Source organism: Scleropages formosus, chromosome 8 (assembly GCF_900964775.1).
Source record: "Scleropages formosus chromosome 8, fSclFor1.1, whole genome shotgun sequence".
NCBI lineage: Eukaryota > Metazoa > Chordata > Actinopteri > Osteoglossiformes > Osteoglossidae > Scleropages > Scleropages formosus.
Genome location: NC_041813.1, coordinates 32,582,116 through 32,603,967, shown reverse-complemented (window position 1 = coordinate 32,603,967; position 21,852 = coordinate 32,582,116). Strand labels below are relative to the sequence as shown.

The 21,852-nt window shown below is 48.2% G+C and overlaps 2 protein-coding genes across 6 annotated transcripts; one reads left to right on the top strand and one right to left on the bottom strand.

The window, feature by feature from the left end:
- Nucleotides 1-3,152: 3,152 nt before the first annotated feature.
- kmt5c (lysine methyltransferase 5C) lies at nucleotides 3,153-18,460 on the bottom strand. Of its 5 annotated transcripts, XM_018764524.1 has the most exons (12): nucleotides 17,836-18,460; nucleotides 16,944-17,022; nucleotides 13,661-13,793; nucleotides 13,371-13,536; nucleotides 12,884-12,993; nucleotides 12,628-12,791; nucleotides 12,107-12,126; nucleotides 11,451-11,587; nucleotides 10,906-11,066; nucleotides 9,382-10,680; nucleotides 8,519-8,614; nucleotides 3,153-3,205 (listed from the first exon to the last, which is right to left on the bottom strand). In XM_018764524.1, the coding sequence occupies exons 3-11, from the start codon at nucleotides 13,771-13,773 to the stop codon at nucleotides 8,547-8,549; spliced, it is 2,238 nt and encodes a 745-aa protein (XP_018620040.1). In that variant the 5' UTR covers nucleotides 13,774-13,793; nucleotides 16,944-17,022; nucleotides 17,836-18,460; the 3' UTR covers nucleotides 3,153-3,205; nucleotides 8,519-8,546. The 5 variants fall into 5 exon arrangements, with proteins under 5 accessions (XP_018620040.1, XP_018620038.1, XP_018620036.1 ...); XM_018764522.1 differs by lacking the exons at nucleotides 3,153-3,205; nucleotides 8,519-8,614 and adding an exon at nucleotides 3,270-4,071; XM_018764523.1 differs by lacking the exon at nucleotides 3,153-3,205 and having other exon boundaries at nucleotides 8,473-8,614.
- Nucleotides 18,461-19,199: 739 nt separating this feature from the next.
- hspbp1 (HSPA (heat shock 70kDa) binding protein, cytoplasmic cochaperone 1) lies at nucleotides 19,200-21,844 on the top strand. Its single transcript, XM_029254017.1, has 8 exons — nucleotides 19,200-19,618; nucleotides 19,960-20,085; nucleotides 20,172-20,379; nucleotides 20,463-20,687; nucleotides 20,773-20,928; nucleotides 21,052-21,148; nucleotides 21,262-21,373; nucleotides 21,457-21,844. Exons 2-8 carry the CDS (start codon nucleotides 19,966-19,968, stop codon nucleotides 21,535-21,537), a joined length of 999 nt encoding a protein of 332 aa, XP_029109850.1. The 5' UTR covers nucleotides 19,200-19,618; nucleotides 19,960-19,965; the 3' UTR covers nucleotides 21,538-21,844.
- Nucleotides 21,845-21,852: the final 8 nt, after the last annotated feature.

Genomic DNA, 21,852 nt, shown 5'->3' with positions numbered 1-21,852 from the left:
CTCCCCTCCCCGCCACCTCATTCTTCACAGCAGCACATTCAAGCGGCTGTCGTTCTCTCTGTCCGCTGGTTGGCTGCTTCCTTCTCTTCTCTTCTCTTCTCTTCCATTCTTAGCGCCGCTGCCCTCCCTCTCCTTCTCCCCATCCTCACACGTTCCTCTTTGACGTTCCCCACTTGTGACGGCGCGGCACGGCGAGGAGAACACATATTGTCCAGCAGTGTGTTTCGGGCACAAAATGCAGAAGCGTCTCCTTCAATAACTGCATCAAGAGGCAGACGCAACAAGACACAGCTGGCGCAATTTCAACCACGGGCTTGTATTTTATCGTTTATTATCACCATTTCACGTGGCACGTGCAACAAATCCGTGATGAAACCCACACGCAAACGTGACGTTAAGAAGCGCGTGGACTCCATTTAGCGCAACGTCACCAAAAGTGGAAGAACGTAAAATAGCGGACCCAGCGTTCCACAGACAGGCCTCATTTTGCCAGAGGACAATGGAGAGAAAGAGACACACGCAGGCTGCGTTCCGACGCGGAGACCGCCGATACCTGCGCTCACCTGCACCGCGACCCCGACCGCGTGCCAAAGGACAGGCGAAGGACGAGCCAAACCAGGGATGGCTTCCATCCGCATTCAGACAGGCCTCCGAATGTAGCCGAATGTGCCAGTAGCTTCGCTCAAGTGGTTGACGCTGCTCTGATAATGTGCAGTCCTGTATGTTTAGTACATTTACATCTATTTATTTATCAGATGCTTTCCTCCAAAGGGACTTCCAATGAACTCTATGTCGCGTTATGAGCCCACACACCATATTCACCACGGTGACTTACACTGCTAGATACACTACTTACACCGGGTCACTCACGCGTACATCAGTGGAACACGCACACACTCTCTCTGTCACTCACACGCTGCGGGGGAACCTGAACAGCAGGTCTTCGGACTATGGGAGGAAACCAGAGCACCTGGAGGAAACCCACGCAGACATGGGGAGAACATGCGAACTCCACAGTCCTGTATGTTTGTACGTTTAGTGTCGCGTACAGCTTCATCTCACTCAGTGAGAGCCTTTGCACAACCTTGGGCTGCGCACGCACCTACGGCCAAAGTGTACGCTGTCGGGTCCCTGCAAGTAAACAGGTGGCCACGTTGGCCGCTTCACCGTGAAATATGATGCGTCAGATAAGGGTTTCGGTCTAAGTTCCCGGGAACTGTCCCTGGCACTTACTTTTACCTCGCATTCATTCCGACACACTTCGCTCAACTTCAAAACGAGGCAAAAGTGAATTCATGACTGAGCTGCTGAACATCTCCGAAGGTTTACGGAAACCAAAGTTGCACAAAAACACAAACCATAAGTTTTGCGTCGCAAACGTCAATGAAAAGTGCGCTTCAAACACGCGAACGCACAACCCGTACCGCCTCACGCAGCACTGCTTTGAACGCGGTCGTTTTCCCGTTGCGCCTCTACACGGGAAATACGGCTTGGGTGACGGAAACGAAAGCCTCAGGGATGTAATTTCCGTTCTACCATTTCCGTCATTAATCAACTCGTTAATGAGGTTACAGTAATTGCGAGAAGGACGAAGAAAGTCCTGTACGCTGTTGCTCCCCTTCCAAAGCCTCGCATTGTGCACATTGAACATGAACGCGCTACGAGGGCATGCGACCTCGAGCTTCTCATTACAGGCACGTGTCCATGGCACGTACAGATATGTAACATATTATGCAGTAGGCCTACATCTATGTGGGGGGTGAACGCGACACGCAACGTGACGCACAGTATTCCAGCGAGGTTTCGACGATGAGCTCGGTAATGCCGGTTCCCTCCACAGGAACATGTTACATGGTGTATGTGGAAAGAGCAGAGTAAAATACGACTTACTTTGTGGAAAACGGGGGCTCGTTAACACACTTCGGCGATTACTGGGCACGGATGATAAGTCGCCCACAACCACAAACAAAGTGGAAAACCAGGTAAAATGGCGTACTGCACATCCTCGTGGCCTACCGGGATTGTTTCACTGTGAACGGGCAGCACACCTCTGCTGTGGAGCTACAATTAGAGTGGGTGAGCAGGAATCTTTTTCCGTATAAGAAGATGGAAAGTCAACTTTATTGTCATATGTACATAAAAGTGCACGTGTACATATTTGCCCAATGAAATTCTTACTCCCAAAGCTGTAAATAAATGCCAGACAAACACAGCACCGGCAAACGAACAACAAACAGTGCTGAAACATTACGTTGAACACCGAGACGATTCGTGGACACACGAGAGACATCAGGACAAGTCCTTTGTGCAGCTGTCATTGTACAGTAACCTTATGGGTAGAAAACCAACAAAAAAATCTGAAACCATATATATTAGTATTAATGCCAACATCGCCAAACTCAGACTCCTCCACTTTAAGTCAATGTTTTTTCCTAAGACGTCTGCTGTGTCTCAGGTCTGTTGTAGAAAAGAATGGAAAATGACCCAAGGAACAGAGACTCGAGACACGGACAAGAAATGCACTTCACTAACGTGTGTCCTGCTCCACATTTCTAGCATAGCTTTCCAACTGGACTTTTGAGGGCATTTGCCTGAAGATAAAATTCCTGCAAAAAATATTTGTTCCAACTTTGGCTGATGCTGAACCGTTACAGGGGGTAGTATTTGTATTCACGTTTGAGAACGATGTTGTTATTGCAAGATACGTATGTGACTTCTGCACCGTTCACCAGGGCGCCTGAGATGTGAAGGATGAGCAGAGCTTCCCATGCCCTGCTCTCTGCCGTACCTTTAGTGACGGAGAGTTAGGGCTGGTAGGACGTACTGTAGCGCACACCCTGTCAGGTCCCCCAAGAGCTGCGGAGCAAACGTCCAACCTCATAGCTGGCTGAGTGCAGGCCGAGTCTGCAGACCCTCGCGTCTGGATCACAGTGCGTGTGTACGTTTGTGTGTCCCGAGGGGTCGGTCCCACTGGGGCTAAATATCGCAGATCAAAATGCACAAGTCTTCAAGTTAAGGGAATTGAGAGACAGTATTTTTGTCTTTCACATACTCCAATTGTCTCTCTTCATCTCCCACTCTGATTTGCTGTTGACCTCATTATGAAAAAAGCTGCTCCACTTGCCTGCGGAGTTAACCCATCATCTGCCGCAGAACAGAGCGGAAGTGGGTCGTGGCAGCGGAGGGGGATGAAGACGGAGGCCCTCTGAAAAAAAGTCGAGAGGTCAAAAAGACAGCCCTAGGTCTGAGACAGGGAAACAGCTACAGGGTAAAGAGAAGCACATACACTATCGCAACGTCTTTTAGAAACAAATGTATATTTTAATTTTTCATAAGATCATTTTACAGCAGAACATTAAAAAGATTTTAATCCCTTACATAAAGCTGTGAACATACATCCCAACTAGATCTACCTACAAAAGTAGAGATAAACAAGACATTTCATTGAGCAAACGGTACATAAAAAACATCCTGAGAAGTATTTACTTACTCAGCAATTTATGGTCAACCATCTTGTTTCAAACATTAATGTTACATAAGAAAGCACCATTTCATAAGAACAGCAACGCTGAAATAAATAGCCACTGTTTTCCTGTACACACTGAACTACAAAGAGAAACACACAAAGTCACGCTGCCTAGCTTGATGTATGCAGGTAAGCCGTAATGACATATCTCTCTCATAGTCGCATGCCTGTGAAACACCCCACTTCTCCTTCCTACAAGTATTCTTTGCCGAATGTCATCGCACACCCAATGGACCCTGTAGTTCGGAGATGACCAGCCTGGATGCAGGACGTGCATCCACATCACTAGCGCACCAATGCCGTCCGAAAGCCACAGACCTTGAAATGCTTCCAGCATCTTTCTCCTGCATGTGGAAACGCTGCACCGTGAGAGGACTGCTGGAGAGAGCAGTAAAGATGCGGGCCACTCCCGCTCAGTGAGCGGTGACACCGGCCTCTGGCCCATGAAGCCCGTCCTCTAGTCCAGTGGATGGTCAGCAACTTTATGAGTTGTATGACAGGCTGCGCTGCTGAATCCAGTCTGAGTCCAGTCAAACACACAGACGCTGATACAAAACACAGCGCATTTCGTCAGATTCATGGCCTCCTGTGTACAACAGCACAGTATGTCCAAAAAAACCGACTCAAATGTACCACACAATTCACTACAGAGCACTTCGACACCCCCTATCGGTTCCTACTAAGATCGGCAACAACAGACCAGCAGAAACTTGTGGCACTTCTCAAAAAATCTGGTGTTTATTACATTTACAGTAACAGCTCATTTTTTAAAAAAAAAAAAAAAAAAAAAAAAAAAACATCATTCATACATCTCCGGGGGGGGGGACTTTGAGTGTTAAGATTTTCAGGCTATTTAATCAACTAGAAATGTCATGTCCCAAAGTTTTGGGTGAATAAAAAAAATTAAGACAATGAGTATCATTGTGAAACTGTAATAACTGGTTAAACTTCACCAGATTCTGGTTAAGACCATTACTCAATAGTCTCAGAATAAAAATTAATGTATAAATTGTATCTTTTCATAACTGTCAATATAAAAACAATAGAAATAACCTTGCACGCCAAAAAGTCATTTCTTAAAAATTCTTCAGGAAAAATTCTGTTCTATAAAGTAGACAAATCAAAACAACTCGTAGAAATGTGAACCAATTCCTTTTGTACCAGTTAAGTATCAACTACCAGCACAAGAACAAGACAAAATTGATGTTTCCATTAGTCTGCATACTGCAGGTCTAGATCCACAGTTCCCTCAGTTACAACAAGCCTTAGTCGCTTGGGTTTCCTGTCTGGGTGAGGGGGGATGAGCGAGTGGGATGATGCATGGAGAGAGCGAGCACCACACTGCAAAGGTTGGCCCGCACCTTGGCTAGACTCATGCACATCCCTCCTACCCTGATCATCCAAGCTCCCCAGGCCTGCACTGCTGCCGAAAGAGGGAAAGGAGGAATAGTTGGAGGACAATGGCCTACACGGCTCAAGGACTAGCCTGCCTTGTGTCCCAGAGGGCTCCATCAAGCAGCGGTAAGCATAACTGGTAGGCGTGGAACAGGGGTAGTTCAAATACTCTCTTCCATCTTTGTAATCTAGACTCACAGAGTGATCACCTGTGAAGTTCAACACACAGGGGGAAGCTTGACTATAACAGTGGGAAGAAGCCTTGTTCACTGGCACCTGCTGGTCAGAACTTTGAGTGCGAACAATCTGAGGGCTAATGTGCTGACACATCGGCTGCTGTTGGTCCACAGAAGACAGAGATGGATTGTATGCAAGGTGAGAAGATTCACAGTTTGTGAATGATGAAGCCTTGGTAAAAGGCAGCTGACATTTGTCTGGACAGGCAGACATGTTACATGTAGCTGGGGAGTTCTCCGGGTGAAGAAGAGTTCTACCTTTGTCTTGATTTGGGTGCTTGTTGTGAGATGAGCAGTAATTTACATGAACTGGGTTTGAAAGTGGGAAAGCCTTAGGCAAATGAGAGATGTCTTTATCACTTAAACTACAGCAATGATGAAACTTTTCAGGCGGCTGTTTCTCAAAAGTCATCGTGTCTTTACTGGAGGTCAGGTAAACTGAATCTCTGTGACAAAGAGACTTGTTGAGGTTTGGAGTGAAGTCACACTCTGGGAAGTTACCTTGATGAAAACCCGAAGCGGAATTTGATGCACCGTAGAACAGACTACCCTTTCCCGAATCTCCGTACCCAGACTTGCATGGAAAGTTGTGGCTTCTGACAGCCATCGCATCTTGACAATGGGCAGCATGAACATTCTGACTTTGCTGGCAACCTTGAATTTTTACTGAGTAATCGGAGTTGTGGAAAATGCCAACATTTTTGTCATACGCACAACGGAATGTATCTCCAAGGCTAACAGTTTGAGTACTCAAGTACAGTTCAGATTTTGGTCCCACTGTCGAATGATATGACTTTACAGGCTGAGTCTGTGTCCCAAGATCGTACACACTAGTACTTGTTTGGGTTGTATAAAAAGACTCAGATTTGCTTGAGGGTGCAAAGCCTCTGTTTTGCACAAGTTCCTGGACTTGTGCACAGTCTGAACGGGCTTTTCCCCTGGAACCAAAGTTGTAATTGTGTGAACTGACTTGACTGAGAGGGCCTGAACGTGAAAAATACCGAGGACAGGATGCTGCGTCACACAGTGGTGATTCTTTAACTGAGCAACAACTTCTTCCAGCAAGAGGTAAGGAGTGCACCCTCTGATCCTGCTTTTTGGGGTTTATTTGATTTTTATCCAGAAAAGGATGGATCACAGGAGGTATTTTCTGAACCTCAGACATTGAGGCAGATAAATCTGATGCACAATCTTTAAGCACATCTTTGGCGGAATGGTGGCATTCATTCAGAGAGAGAGCTTCTACTTTTGGACAGCAGAAATTTGGAAAACATTCCAGGTCTGTCCTTGGGCTGAAATTACTTCCTGGACTTGGTGCGTCTAGATGTGCAGACTCCGCATGCCACACATCAGATGCTGAACGAGGGAAGGGACTATTGAGGGACGCTGATTGATTTTCTCCATCCAGCGTGCAAAACTCTGTTAACGGGCTTTCGAGGCTGGTTTGCTGAGTAATCTGATAATATCCTTCTAAATTTAACGACTGAAAGTCTAGAAGTTCGTCACAACACTCGACGTTACTGGGGTCTGCAACAAGAGACCTTTCAGACAGGAAAGGCGAGGATTGAGGTTTGGGCTGCAGCGGCAAGGAGGTAGAATTCATATCAGTGTGGAAACTGCTGTCAGAGGACCACAGCGGATTTGCTGCTTCAAGTGTAAGTGCAGAGGAGAGACGGTTATTGGCATGGAAGTTATGGTTTGAGCAAGTGGTCCTTTTTTGTTTCTTTCCCTTTTGCCGCACTCTCTTTTTTCTTGATTGCATTCTGGATACCCTTCCATTATCTGCAATGATTTTTCTTCTTTTTTTCAGTCTCCAGTTTCCTCCGGTATCTTCACCTGCACTATGATGAGTGTGGAGAGAGAGAGTGCCAATGAAAGGCTTTGTATTTGGACATCGTAGCCCTTTAGGTTTCAGGTTCCTTTTCCTTTTGAACAGAAAACATGAAGACCTGTCATCTTTGAGCTCCTGGTACTTGGGTTTTCCACCATACCGCATCTCTAACAGACTGCAACAAACATTCTCTTCCATTTTTACCATGTCAGATAATCTTTCTGAGTCCCTTTGTCTTGCCCTCCCAAGCGACTGTGTTTTCTCCTCGACATCTACTGCCCATTCCCCGGCTTTTCTTCGCAGTCGGATTCTCAATGAAGACCGCTCCCCTTTAAAAGCATTACAGAAACTGACCTCATTCCTCGTTTCAGTCAAGGCATATTTTTCCATTTCATCTTTGTTCTGTAAACGAAGCCTGTCAACCTCTTTATCAGAGCCTTTTCTGTCATGAACCTCACCAGTTCTGCAGTTCTCCTTCTGAATGTTATTCGGAAAAGGCACTAATTTGTCACTTTCTTCCCCTCCCTCATTTCCTCCAATGTTTTCCATCCTTTCCAAGCATCTCCCTTCTTCCACATTGCCCATACACTGTTGTTTCTGCTTTGAAGTGACTTTTACCGGTTTCATCTTTTCAAAATCCACACCTGAGGAGGAGTTCACCACAGCTGGAAAAGGTTCTAAATATTGGCTTTTTGTTAGAGGATTGTTAATTTCGACCATATTTTCTTGTCCTTCCACATTTTTTTCTACCTCCCACTCTTCTCCTTTTTTTCTCTTGAAACGAAATCTGAAATTATAGCAATCCTTAACATTACAACTGTTCAAGTTGGACAAAACCTGGGCTTCAGACTGTTGCTGCAATTCCATCAGTTCTTCCCTCTCACAACGGTCATTACCTTCAACACCTGTTAGCTCCTGAGTCTCTGCAGACAAAGGCTGCTCTTCAGAGTTCTGGTCTATGGAGTCTGATGAGCAAATTCTCAAAGATGACGGCTTCTGGTGCCCAGAAGAGCTTACTGGAAGCTGTGATTTTCTATTTTCTGTCAACTGAAGGTCATCATTTCCCAGAACACTCTCTCTTTGACTTCTTTCAGGTGATTCCTTCTGCTTACTCCCTGTACTTTGCTCTATCTGTGGTGCCATACTTTCAAACCCATCCAAGATCGCAATCAGACTCTTCTTTTCTCCCTCCCCCTCTTTCTCACACTTCTCAGTCTTTCTTTCAGCTACTGTCCCTTTCTTTCTCTTTCTTTTCATAAGCGCCCTGTGCCGCCTCACTAGTTTTCTGCAGTTCACCTTGAAAAGCAACTTCTTGAAAGTTGCACTTTGTTTAAAGGTCCTATTTATGGTGGCATTCTTAAACCGAAAAACAGGCATCATTTTAAAACCAGATTTACAGTGATTGCTTAAACTATGCTCTTTTTCAGTTGCGCTGTCCTTCATTTCTGATCCAATCCCTTTACCTTCTTCTCTTGTATTTAAATCATTGTTTTGCTTTGGAAAATATTGTGTGACGTTCCTGGAAAATACCTCTGAAGAAGCAACATTTAACCCATGTTCAGGTTCCACGTCCATTTCTTTTCGAGGCATCCTTTTCTTTAAGGGTATATTGGTTTGGGCCTGTGCCTGCGGATTGGGATCCAAACATGGTATACAGTCAGATTTAACAACATAATTAACTAGTGGAGAAAGATGAAAACTAGGCTTGGGGTCCTCTGAGATTACACCATCTGTTGGGAGATGTTCAAGGACTTGAGGAGATACTGGCTGCAAGGTATCCACTTGATCAGAGATTGTCCTATCAGCTGTAAACAAAGGAACCTTCAACTTTTTCTCTTTTCTCTGTCTCTTACCACCCCTGCTTCTCCTTCTGTTATTTTTTGCCTTAGTTGCTTTAAGCAACTGCACATATACCCTGTCTGTTGCACTCTCAAAATCCCTGCCTTTGTGAGACCGATAAGTCCCAACATACTGTACTTCCTCCCTCCCCTTGAGGTCTTTAAAAATATCAGATAGCAGCACTTTCACCTCCCTAATACAAATGTTATCCCTAGACAACGCAAGCATTTCACTGTCATTTGCACTTGCATGGTCTCTTGCAATATTTTCCCTCATTTTCTTAGCCACACCCTTGCATTTTGACAACATTGTCGCTGTATTCTCACAACCCTTCTCTTGCTCTCCTTCATTTTCGTTCTTATACTTCCTTCCCTCTTCTGCTTGCTTTTTTATGGCCTTTAAGTCTGTCTGACATTCAACAGCCTTGCATCCTGTCCTCTTACCATTACCTCCTTGCACCTGTGGTATATTAGCCACAACATTACAATCTGCATCACTTTCTGTACCTGTGCAATCAACTGCTCTAAAATGAAACTCCCTCAGCCATTTCTTACCTTGAAGTCTTCCAAAATTCTTGCCATTCCTCCTCTTAGAGTTCTGCTGTGCTCTGGAAACTCTAGTTTCGGTTTGCCTCTCTTCTACTCCAGCGTTGCTCCCTCCTACTTTCTCCTTCATCCCTTCCCCATCCCCCTTCTCTGCCTTCTGACCAGCTCTGTCAGCATCTACGTTTGATAGCCTGACCAGATCAACTGTTAGGTACCGATTAAACAAAGACCAAAGCGGCTGCTGGGGAGTCGGTAAAGCCACATAGCTGGAGGAACTGAAGGAGGAGAACAAGGAGCAGGGGGCAGATGGAGGTGAATCAGAGATGCAAGGCCCATTACTATGTCCTTGATCCATGGACTCCACTTCAGGTTTACAAACCGTATGTCTTTTGCTACAGTTGCTTGGACTACTAGACTCTGAGCGTTTGGTGACCCGGAGGTTCCTGTCAGTGCCCGGCGTGTGTGCTTTCACACACCCATCTCTTCTCACGTCCATAAGCTGGCGTGAGCCTCCTTGCTGAATCCCACTGCTCTCGTACTCTTCTCCTCCAGTGTATGTTGAGTTATGAACATAAGCCACGTTACTAATGCATCCGCTGCTGACTAAGCTGATACACTCAGTAGTAGTTGTGGTCGCTGTCACAGCCTCACTGTTGTAGCCTTCTGATTTACTTTTACTACCACCGGCACTGCCGCTATCAAGTGCTCCTGTTAAATTGATGCTTTTATAAACACTCTGACTGTTAACATTTTTCTTGCTGCTCACAAAATCTTTGGGAAGAGCCAAGGCAGAACTGGTGCTCAAATGTTCACACACATTTTTTTGGACACTGCTAGTGGAGACCCTTGGCAGGGACTTCTCCACCAGGTCAAAGGGCATCTCCACAGAGTGCTCATCACTGCCAGGAGCAGAGCGAGAGCTGAGAACAAAGAGGCGTGTGGTGAAGTCGTGAACTGGTGTGGGTGATGAACACAAGGTTTCCCTCTCTCTGCCTTCCTTGTCCTGTCCGCTTGATGGCAGGGGAATGGCAAAGGGCCTGCAATTTTCCAAGTCTTTAGGTGTTCCGCTTCTTATTACATATGCTGAGGTCTGCAATGGTAAATCTGGTAAACGATGCAACTGCACTCTCAATTCCTTAAAAACAATGTGTGACAAAGAGGGCACAGCAATGTTCTTTTTTTCCGCTGCTCTCCCTCTCTCTTCTTGCCTCCATCCATTTGGAACTCTCATCTTTCCTCTACTGTTGTTGCTGAAAGTGAGCGGAGTCCGTTTCAGCCGCTGACCCAGGGACTGTTTTATAGGAGGAGCTGGAACAAAAAGATACAAAGGGAAAGACAAAGAAACAGACATTTACTTTAAATCTACTGTACTTAATCCACTGATTAATTTGTGATGAGGAGGAGTGGTGTCATAAAAAGGTAACCAAAACTGCAGCCTCAATAAACAACTACCTGTCTCTCACACTCAGCTGACAACAGGAGGCAAGTAGCAGATGACACCTGTGCTGACGGAGGGGGCAAGACCCACCGTACCTGTGTTGGACAGAGCAGAGAAAGTTCTCGGAGCAGAGATCCCCTTCTCTCGACTCAGGCGAAGGTCTGTTTCTCGTAAGCTGTACTTTTGCCCTGAGGCCTCAGCAGGATCTTTGCTCATCGATTGTCTTTCTCTCTGCTTAAAGGAGCCCTCTCCCCTCCTAAACACAAAATCCAGCACAGAAGCAAGTGGGCAAACAAGGCTCATCTGCCAGTGAACACAATGGAGCACTGCTTGCTGTCCAGCACCTGACATGTAATTCATGCTGTTCTGACAGTGTGCAAAGAAAAAAGGAGGGTTGGAAAAATGAAAACGGCAAAAGTGCCTTTGGATTATTAAAACATCAAACAGAAACAAAGCACTGCTTAAAACTGAAACTGTATTTCAAAGGGTCACTTTGAATTAACTACATGAAACCGGTCTTTCATTGTTGAATATAAATCTAAACAAACACCGACAACAAAAAACAACTAACAAACATGAAGAAATACAGTCAGGAGGCTCCTGCTGAGAGCTCCTGTCATTGCTAATCTCTCTCACCCACCTCTCACATGTGCAGCACTCACACATCTCATTGTCTTCGCCAAAAAAGCTATCGCCATAGTAACAGGTGATCTCTTCCCCTGGAGAAATGGGCCGGATCACTTTCACACACGCTCCATTCTTGTCCCCTGGGACAAACTGAGTGACATATGTGAATCAAATCAGAGGAAATTTTGTTTATCTGGACCAAAACCTACAGAATGCAACAGAATTAGTTCAAATTGATGCAATGAACACACTGTAACCATACATTAAAAGGAGACTGCATGACATAGCCAAATACACACTTTCATACTGCATGATGCCATGCATGACAGCACGTGCGACACCTCATGCCATTATCATCAACGGAACACCAAACAAGCTTTTTAGTGCTTAAGCCACTATTGTTTAAATGACTGAAAAGCAATGAAGAGGTAAAGGCATAAAGACAAGAAGACACGGCACATGTAAATCTTTATTAGTGAGGACCGTCATCAAGACCAGACAAAGACAAAAACATGCCACCTATGATACCAGCAATGAATAAAAGCACATCAAGAAAGTTACTACAAGCAAAGGCAAGTTTTTCTCAAACACCAAAACTGAATGAACTAGTAGCCATCTGACAAATTCACCATGGGACCTCTGGCAGAGGTGTGTGCCGAGTGTCCTTACCTTACAGTTGGGTCGGCAATCTGCACACCACAAAGAGACAGAACCGTAGTTACAACAGTGACTCACACTCTTGATATGAGCACAACATGTGTACTACATCGAGCAGTAAAACTTAATTAGGTTAACATAGTCATCTCTACAATTGCGAATGTCACAGTGATAAAAAGAATTTCTACCAGTAAAGCCATGTTATTACATTTAACATTCTATGAACTCAGTAATCCATCCTTAAACACATCACATTTTCACATTTCACTGCTGCACATGCACAGGTTGGAAAGAAACCTTAACCTTTATGTTTGTTCATTTAGCTGACGCTTTTCTCCAAAGCGATGTACAATGTTAGACTACAATTATTTACCCTTTTACACAGCTGGATAATTTTACTGGAGCAATTTAGAGTAAGCACCTTTCTCAGGGGTATTACAGTGGGAGGTAAGACTGGAACCTGCGACCTCTGGGTGTAGAGGCAGCAGCCTTATCAACCACCCTACCAGCTGCCCTGCCGTCACTCAGCTCACCGTGGTTAATGAAGGCAGCAGGGCCGAGCCACAGTTGAGCGCAGCGCTTGCGCGTCGAGTACATGACACTGAAGTCGTTCACTCCGGCCCTCAGTACCGCACTGTCGGCAGGACTCAGCTCCGCGATGCAGCCCTGCAGCACTTCCACTCTCTCCCCCACCGACCTGTGACATGAGCATTGCACCGAGGTCGTCATCATGTGCACACACGCAGGTGAGAAACCTGAAGTGCTGGAAGTCTCACTTCCGCAGCTCACCAGTGTCGCGTGGCGGTAATCTTTGCTCCGTTGGTTTCCGAAGAGTAGCGGTGACAGGATTCAATCTGTACTCCGCTGTCTAACAGGAAAGCACTGAGGTAGCGGTACACCTGGGAACCAGAGACGTTTTTTCCCCCAGAACAGTTATCACGAATAATTAACACAATTAACACATTAGCAATAATAAAGAATCAATAAATTACACAATGCAAGGTAGAGCACTGCAACATCACAAAAATAATTTAGTAATTCGTGCAGCTCAAGTACAAGCAGCTCAGGCATATACTAGTTTATCTAAAAATAGCTATACATTCTCTTTCACTCTGTAGCATCTAGTGACCCATTCAATGTTCATCAGGTTCATCGTTACTAACACGGCTCTGCATGCAGGCATCACCAGGCAGCAGTCACTAGGAAAGGTGAAGAAGGTGTAACATTCCCTGCTGAGGAAGCCCTCAGGCAGCCGGAGACTCACACAGCCACTTACATGCTGCCTCAGGAGCTCCTGCCTATGAGACCCCAGCTCAGCAAAGTAAGTCCAGGCCCACTCGCCGCCAGTCAGGGCCTCAAAGGTGGCCCTGAAGTCATGGGTACGCTGGAAGCGCAACAGCTTCTCCCTGAGGAAACCCCAGCGGCGGATCTCTGGTGGTGGACTGGAAGAGAAGTGAGTGAGAAAAGTCATTCTGACAGTCTCAGAAAGTCAGCAGCGCTGCTCTGACCCAAGCTCTTACTATGTGGTAAAGAGCAGCTCGAGACTAGAGAACGGAGAGTCTTTACCTGATGTTCATCTTGTGGGTGCTAAAGCCCAGCAAAGGGTCCAGCACCAGGCTGGTGGCCAGGTCATCGGTCTCGCATAGCTCTCGGACACTCATTCTACTGCACCCCTCCATCTCCGCCCTGCATCCACATACTGAGAGACAGAGACCAGTCCATCTGAATAGGCCTCCGTACTGTTGGGTTTCGTACCACTTCTGCCATTTTGCCAACTTATTTCCACTGCCTTGGAGGAAACAGGTTTTCCTTTGAAAAACTGGAATGGATGACTGCACATTTTTAAACTCATACTTTTTAAAATTAGGTGATGCAGACAGTAATTCAGAGAAGGAAAATGTAGAGCACAAAAGAAATAATGTAATTGTTGATAGCCTGTTTTATCACTAGTGCATTTTATATTCACTTCTGAAGCTTTTTCCTTTTGGAGGAAACCAGAGCACCCAGAAGAAACCCAAACAGACATGAGGAGAACATGCAAACTCCACACAGACTAAGTAGGGAACCCACGTCCTCTCGCACCACCCAGGCAGTGTGAGACAGCAGCACTACTCTCTGTGCCACCGGAGCTGCCTGTTATTATTATTACTGTATTGTTATATTAAAGATGGTTTAGTATAGCCGGAAGTGTTCCTTTAATGTTTTTATGCATAGAAAAGTACATGATGTACTACGACAAACATCTGACAAAATGACGTTAGATACCCACCGTACCTAACTGTTCCGATTTACGTCAAAATTCGACTTAAAGACAGACTGAGGACACTGAACTTGATCGTAATCTAGGGACTGCCTGCACACATGTGTTTCACACTCAATGTTACATCTGTTTTGTTTCGAGTCACAACCTGTACAAACGGCAATAAAATTATATCTAATCAAAATTATTATTATACTGGCAAAATAGCCATAGCATGATTCCGTTACGTTTGCATTTATTCATTCAGGAAATGCTTTTCTCCAAAGCAACGTACATCTCGGAGAAAATCACACAGTGCATTACATCAACAGAAGGAACGCATCTAATTTTAAGAAAAGAGGATAAGAAGAGCTGTCAACCCCAAAACATTTACATTTATTCATTTAGCAGACGCTTTTGTCCAAAGCGACGTACATCTCAGCAAAAGTACAATTTATGCATTACTTAAAGAGAAGGAGACATGGCTGCAGACATGAAAGTCTCAAGCAAACCTACCTTGTTCCCTGTCACTTGCTGCACTGAGGTTCATCATTCGAGTGGGTGCATAAAACACAGGACAGACAAATCCCGATGCCCTCCTGCCAATTTTTTTTTTTTTTTTTAAAATATAAGATACACAAGTAAGCTCAAGTATAATGCCAGAGTAGTGGCTGAATAAAGGTTGTATCTGGGGATGCTTATGAAGTTACGAGGCGTGAACAGTTACACCGTAAATAAGCTGGAGAGATCTTGGATGAAGTGGATCTGGAAAAAGTGAGCTTTCAGACCCTTCCTGAATATAGACAGAATTTCCACAGTTCTGAGTGACAGGGGAAGGTCGTTTCATCACAACGGACCCAGAACCGAGAACCTCCGAGCTTTGCCTTTCGTGCGCAGGACCACCAAGCGAGCAGAAGTAGACGAGCGAAGGGGCCTGGCTGGGGTGTAGCGGTTGATTAAGTCTTGCAATTAGTTGGGAGCTGTTCTGTTGATGCATTTGTACACAGTAACCAGGGTTTTGAATTTGATTCGGGCAGCTATAAGAAGCCCGTGCAGAGAAATGAATAGAGGAGATACATGGGAGCGCTTTGGCAAATCAAACACAACTCATGCAGCAGCATTCTGTAGAAGCTGCAAAGGTTTGATGGCATTAGCCGGAAGGCCACACAGAAGAGAGTTGCAGTAGTCCAGACGGGAAGTCACCATGGCCTGGACAAGTAGTTGGGCGGAGTCAATAGCAAAGTAGGGACGGATCCTACGAATATTATGCAGGATGTATCTGCAGGACCGGGTTGTGGCTTCGATATGTTGAGAGAATGACAGACTCGCGTCAATCGTTACTCGCAGACTCTTAGCGAAGGAGCTAGGGAAATGAGTGAGTTGTCCAGTTTGCTCGACAGGTCGTGACAGGAGGACAGGCCAGCTGGGAGGTGAAGAATCTCTGTTTTGGAGAGGTTGAGTTGGAGGTGGTGATCATACATCCATGAAGAGATGTCCAACAGGGGTTTACTGCGTGTTACAATTGGATTTTTGGTCCAAAAAACCAAAAATCCAATTATAACACGCAGTAAACTCTCAAATCGTGAGGGCATCACAATACATTTATTACACCTCAGAACAAACAAGTCCTCCACTATAAAACAAGTTCCATGACAGGATAATATTTCAAAATACGATGCAAACACGATCGCGCTTTTCGGAGCCCACAAAAGTGAGGGCGGAGCTGTGGGAGGAATGACAGCCAATCAGCAGTAAGACTTAGTAATTTCAGTCAATGAGCAGCTGCCTAGTGGGCTGGTGTTGTGGGCGCAACCGCCTCAACGCTTATCTGACCGTCGTGGAAGTGGCAGAGCTCCGGTTGTGCTCGCTGTGCCCTTAGTGATATTTACTGCAGTTTAGCTTTATGTGATACCACCACCGGTATCAGCCATATCAGCCACACGATATCATCGATATCTCTTGCAGTCTACGAGAAATATGCACTGTAGTTTACTGCTAATTCACACGTAAATAAGAGCAGTCGTACCTCATGAGGAAATTCCCTCAGGCTGCCAGTGCAACGGCCTCAAAACACACCTCTTTGGGAATAAGCCGCTGCAAACATGGGAAAACGTGCGAAGTGCACACAAACAGAGCAGGGATCGAACTCACGTCCGTGCCACCATATCCACCTGTTCACTTCTTATGTTAACGATCTTCCTGTTATGTTATTATTTTATGTTAACAAGGTTGGAAAACATATTTTAACATTTGGAAATGGTTTCTTGGTGCCATGAAAAACTCGGGCACGAACTGACCGAGAATGGTCGGAGAATTTGACATTTTTACCAGATGACGGTGACTCTGGAATGAATTAATATTGCAGAGTGACGGTCCGTTGTCTATATATGCTGTGTGACACCAAGCGGGGAATCTGCTCACGTTCATCGAGGACTCCCTGCCGACGTACGGTGGGGCTAACCCCTTTGCTGTCGTCCATCCTACGCCGTAAGCCACATAGATTCCTAGCTTAACGCTCATATACCCTCCCTCTCTCTCTCTCTCTCCCTCTCTCTCTCTCTCTCTCTCACACACACACAAACACAGACACAGACACAGACAGACACTCACCTCAGAGTGGGGAACGGGTTCTTGGTCCAGCGTTCTTCTTCACCACGGACCCAGCATGGTGGAACCCCTGGAGGCACCCCTTTCAGCACGGAGACAGGCCAGGCGCGTGTGGCAGGACACATGAGCAGAGACACGTGAGCAGGTAAAGCAACAAATAGTAAAGGTATGTCAAAAAACAGTGACTTCCATATGGTTCTTCAGCAGGTGGCGTAGCGGTTACTGCCGCTGCCTGCAGGCGAAGGAACCGGGCTGGAATTCGACCTCGAGGTCCACACCCTGAAATGACGGCGTAAAAGCACCCAGGCTACGGCACACGAGGGTAAATGGACTGCTGAACACAAAGTCACTTTGAGAGTAAGGTGCAAAAATGTACGGAGAAAACAAGGTGAACGTACTCGAGTTTCTGGGGACACACACAGATGCTCCATACACACTTTTGTACGATCATGTACAGCACTTTACACTAGTCTAGTGTATTGTGGTGTACAGCAACACACAGTAGTGTTTCCTCCAAGCGTGTTACACAGCTGCTGGGGTAAACTAAAGTTTAGTGAAACAAGTCTTGCGCGGAGGCGAGGCTCGAACCTGCGACCTTTGGGTCCGAAAGCACTTGCGCTAACCACTACGCTAGCCGCAGCTATATAGCACTGCTATGGCGGTGGACAGTGTTGTAGAGTGGTAGCGGTGCACAACGACAGCAACAACCGCTCCAGCCCAGGGCAAGGGTCCGAGCGCTTCGCAACTCTCGCGACGCCACGCCGCGGAGTCGCTGGTGGTGGTGATGATGAAGCGCGCGCGTCACACACACACGACAGAAGAGGAGGCAGAGCGCGCGGACGGAGTGCAGCCAGCTGCCATTCACTCAGGGAGCATAAAAAAAGGAAGACCTTACCAACCGAGCCAGGCGACACTCACTAAGCTTCCGCGCTCCCTCCTCGCAGCCCGGTCGACAGGCGCTCGGTCCCCACGCCACACACGCACAGCCTGGGAGGAACGAAGACTGGGCAAAGGAAGCTTCCAGCAGCAGCCGCGCGTGCCGCGCCGCCGCCGTGTGCACAGCACTGCCTTAGCTAGCGGCTACCTGCAGCGAACCGTTATTCCGTGCCAGTGCGACACTGAAATCATTTGCAAACGTACGCCGGTAGTTTTAACAGGGCCTTGGAATTTAACTGAATATTTTGCCCTTTCAATACAGAACTTCCACCGTCTCTAACAGCGCAAAAAAACCTTTACTTTTTTTGTCACCCTTAAGTCGCCGCGACCCTCTACGCCATTTCCTTCGTGTCAATGGTCGCTCTGACGCTCGGTTCGAAAACGTGCGCTGTGATTGGTCTACACCGTGAGTGCATGTGGGAAGCCCCGCCCCCAGTCGACTGACTCGAAGAGCGTTGACCAATAAGAGCGCTCCGCGCTGGTGACGCTATTCTCACCAAGGCCTCCCATCCACATTCAGGAGCCGACTGTCAGATGGAGGGTCGTCCGATTTTTTCTTGGTTGTGAGAACGACTCACAGATTATGCAGCAAAAGTACATGTAGAAAACTAAAATACTGTGGCGCGCAGCGCCGTGAGTTTGGATGAGGAGAAGAAGGACGCAGAGGCAGCGTTCACGTCGAATGCTTTATTCGAACACCGGCGCACAGCGGAATAATAACGCTCTCGGTCCGAGGGCCCCGTTTCCTCCAGGACCTGCGCCTCCAGCCAGCCTTCCCAGCCTGCTTAGCGCGCCCAGGCTCTCCCCTCTTTTCCCCCCTCATGGCAGATGCAATCACCCCCTTATATGCCCTGTATGCCACCAAACGCTAACCAATTACCATAAACACATTTCCCACTCAAACACAGTAACGCGGGTCGTTACGATGCCTTGGTGTAATTGCATTTTCTTAATTTTTGCTCTTTTATTATTCTAGTGGAGCCCCTTGCTAAAAAAAGATGAAACAAAAAGTTTTATGTTAAAAAAATGCTTTGCATTTTTTACATACATTTTACATTAGCTGAATGACATTGGTGCTGTGAAAAGACAATATAAGCATCGAGGCCTCAGTATTTATGAAGATGTGCAAAACGTAAAGCTGCGACATGGTGGCGCCCCGAGTAGCGCCTTTGCCTTACACCGCCTGGGGGGTGCGAGAAGACATGGATTCAGTCTCCCCTCAGTCTGTGTAGAGTTTGCATGTTCTCCCCCTGTCTGTGTGGGTTTCCTCCCACACTCCAAAGACATGCTGCTGTTCAAGTGGACTGGTGACTCTGAAATTACTCATAATGCATGTTTGTGTGCATATATATGTATATCTTTCTGTGTGTTTCACTGGTGTAGGGATGATTGAGTCATTGCAAGCGGTGTATCAAGCAGTGTAAGTCACCTTGGGGAATGGTGTTCACTGGAAGTCGCTTGGCGAGAAGTGACAGATAAATACCGTAGGTAAATGTAAAAACAGTGTACGCGGCTACTATTAGTGTTACGGTCCGTTGGTTGCAAACGACTGTGCGCCTTTATTGGGTACGTTACGGCCGAGGGCAGCATGGTTGCCTGTTGTGTCGCGATCGTGTGTTTCCGAGCGTCCGGAATATTCCAGATTCCTTCTGCGAAGAGTCTGCGGGCGGCGCGCGTCTGCTCGAGAAGCACGAGTCTATTCTGATCCTTGCCTTCATTCGCTGGGCTGCCTGCGGTAACGGGTAAGTGGAAGAGACGGAGGACGGGTGACTGAGCCGAGCAGCGAGTGCGGAGTGGACACACTTCTTCTCACGAATCGATCACTTCGCCACCACCACACCACCAGTTTGCTGCCTAAGTTACAAGTTTAGTTTCGCAGTAGTAGCTAGCCTCGTGTGCTCGTCTCCTCCCCGGGCGGCCCGAGCCGTTCTTATTACTAGTACTAGTCATGATATGATGTAATCAAGACAAGTCGTCGTACTGACTCGCGCAGTACACAGACAGAGCTCACGTGATGAAGTGGAGGACCACGATCATCATGCGAAACGCAGCATCTGATCTGCCTGACCGCCCCCGCCCCCAGGTGACCATGGCACAAGGTGGCGGCGAGAGGCAGCATCCCCGCAACCTGCAGGGTGTCCTGCGCATGGCGGTGGAGGCGGGCTCTGCAGCGGATGGCCCCGCCCCCAGCGAGCCCATGTCGGAGGAGGTAAGTCGGCGCATGGCACGGCTCCGCCGCGCCGCGCCACGCCACCCCAGGCCAGGCGCTCACCCGCCGTCGCCCTGTGCCCGCAGAGGAAGGCGTGGCTGCGGGAGGCGCTCGCCGAGCTTTGCCACGGGCAGCGGGACGAGGTGGAGCAGATGAAGGAGTGCCTGGCCGTTCTGCGCAGGGGCCTGGGCGGCGGCGAGGACGTCTGCGAGGACGAGGACGAGGACGAGGACGGAGTGGAGGCCGCGCTGGAGCTGCTCTCGGAGCTCTGTGAGAACCTGGACAATGCCAGAGGTGAGGCCCGGGAAGTGGCGCGGGGAGCGCGTCTCCGCAGCCGGCCGGCACGCTGAAACCGTCTCGCTCCGTGTCTCCGTCAGACCTGATGGCGCTGGGCGGCCTGGACCTGTGCCTGTCTCGGTGCCTCTCGCACCGGCGGGGGGAGGTCAGGTGGAGGGCGGCCCAGCTCTTCGCCTCCTGTGCGCAAAACATGCCCGAAGTGCAGTGCTACCTGCTCCAGCAGGAGGCGCTGCTGAGGCTGCTGCGGCTCACGGACACGGACGAGCACCCGACGGTGCGCGTGAAGGCGCTCTACGCCGTCTCCTGTGAGTACGAGCCCCTCTCTAAGGATCCTGCCTGCTGCGGGCGCCTCCTTCTCCGGCGACGCGCTCTCACGGCGTCTCTGCGTAGGTCTGGTGCGGGAGCAGGAAGCGGGGCTGCGCGCCTTCCTGTCACACGATGGATTTTCGGTGCTGATGCGAGGGATGCAGTCGGACAACGAGAAGCTCAGGACCAAGTCTGCGTTCCTGCTGCTCAACCTGCTGACCGCCTATCCTGAGCACAGAGGTAACGGATGCTGGGAGGAAGCGTGTGCGTGCGTGCGTGTGTGTGTGTGTGTGTGTGTGCGTGCGTGCGCACGTGTCTACGCGCGTGTGCAAAGCTGACCGTCCACCTGTTGTCCCTCCGCAGACACGGTGCTTTCCATGGGCATGGTGCAGCAGCTCGTCTCCGTGCTCCGCTCTCCGCACTCGCCCTTCCACGAGCACGTGCTCGGCGCCCTCTGCTGGTACGGTTGAGCAGTGCGCTCCTCTCACACCGGTACCCCCCCTTTACGCGTGTCTTCGTGCTTCCGCGCTCATGCTGTCTCACTTCTGTCCCTGCTCCGCGGTGCTGGCCCAGTCTGGTGGACGAGTGTCCCCGTGGCGTGAGGGACTGCCGCGAGCCAGCCCTGGGCCTCGGCGAGCTGCTGAAGCACAGAGCCGAAGAGCTGGAGGGCCGGCCGGAGAGCCAGGTAGGCCGGTGTCTCGCACCCCGCGCACCTGGACCCCGTGGCAGCACGGACGGTGACGGTAACTCGGCTGTAACCCCCCGCAGGAGGAACTGGAGTTCTGCGAGCGTCTGCGTGCCGCCTGCTTCCAGGGCCAGCTTCCCGACGACAACGGCATGGACCGCTGAGGGCCCCCCCCCCCAACACCCCCTCTTCCCACAGTCGAACCCCAGACAGCTCAGCACAGACAAGCGGACTTGAAGCTGGAAGGCGAAGCTCCTTCCGCACAGACATTTATTGGGCTTCTGTGTGAACAGTGGAGTGAGAGCTACAGGCACAAGATTCATTAGACACACAATAAAGGGAGTGTGACAGCAGCGTGCACGTACACACACACACACACACACACAGTAGTGTGAACATATGTGCCAGTCTTTGTCTGATTCAGCTTGCTGGATTGTTGTGGTTCCCCATTAAAGGAAGTGCATTCTGGTGTGAGGTGT

Bases quoted from the DNA above. Each gene is read 5' to 3' on its own strand.
- kmt5c (XM_018764520.2), bottom strand. From the start codon at position 13,773: ATGGAGGGGTGCAGTAGAATGAGTGTCCGAGAGCTATGCGAGACCGAT. The intron at 12,127-12,627 runs GTGAGCTGAGTG...TGTGGTGTGCAG, and splicing joins TGCTGCCTTCATTAACCACG to ATTGCCGACCCAACTGTAAG. The intron at 11,588-12,106 runs GTAAGGACACTC...TATGTCACTCAG, and splicing joins ATTGCCGACCCAACTGTAAG to TTTGTCCCAGGGGACAAGAA.
- hspbp1 (XM_029254017.1), top strand. From the start codon at position 19,966: ATGGCACAAGGTGGCGGCGAGAGGCAGCATCCCCGCAACCTGCAGGGT. The intron at 20,688-20,772 runs GTGAGTACGAGC...GTCTCTGCGTAG, and splicing joins GGCGCTCTACGCCGTCTCCT to GTCTGGTGCGGGAGCAGGAA. The intron at 21,374-21,456 runs GTAGGCCGGTGT...AACCCCCCGCAG, and splicing joins AGGGCCGGCCGGAGAGCCAG to GAGGAACTGGAGTTCTGCGA.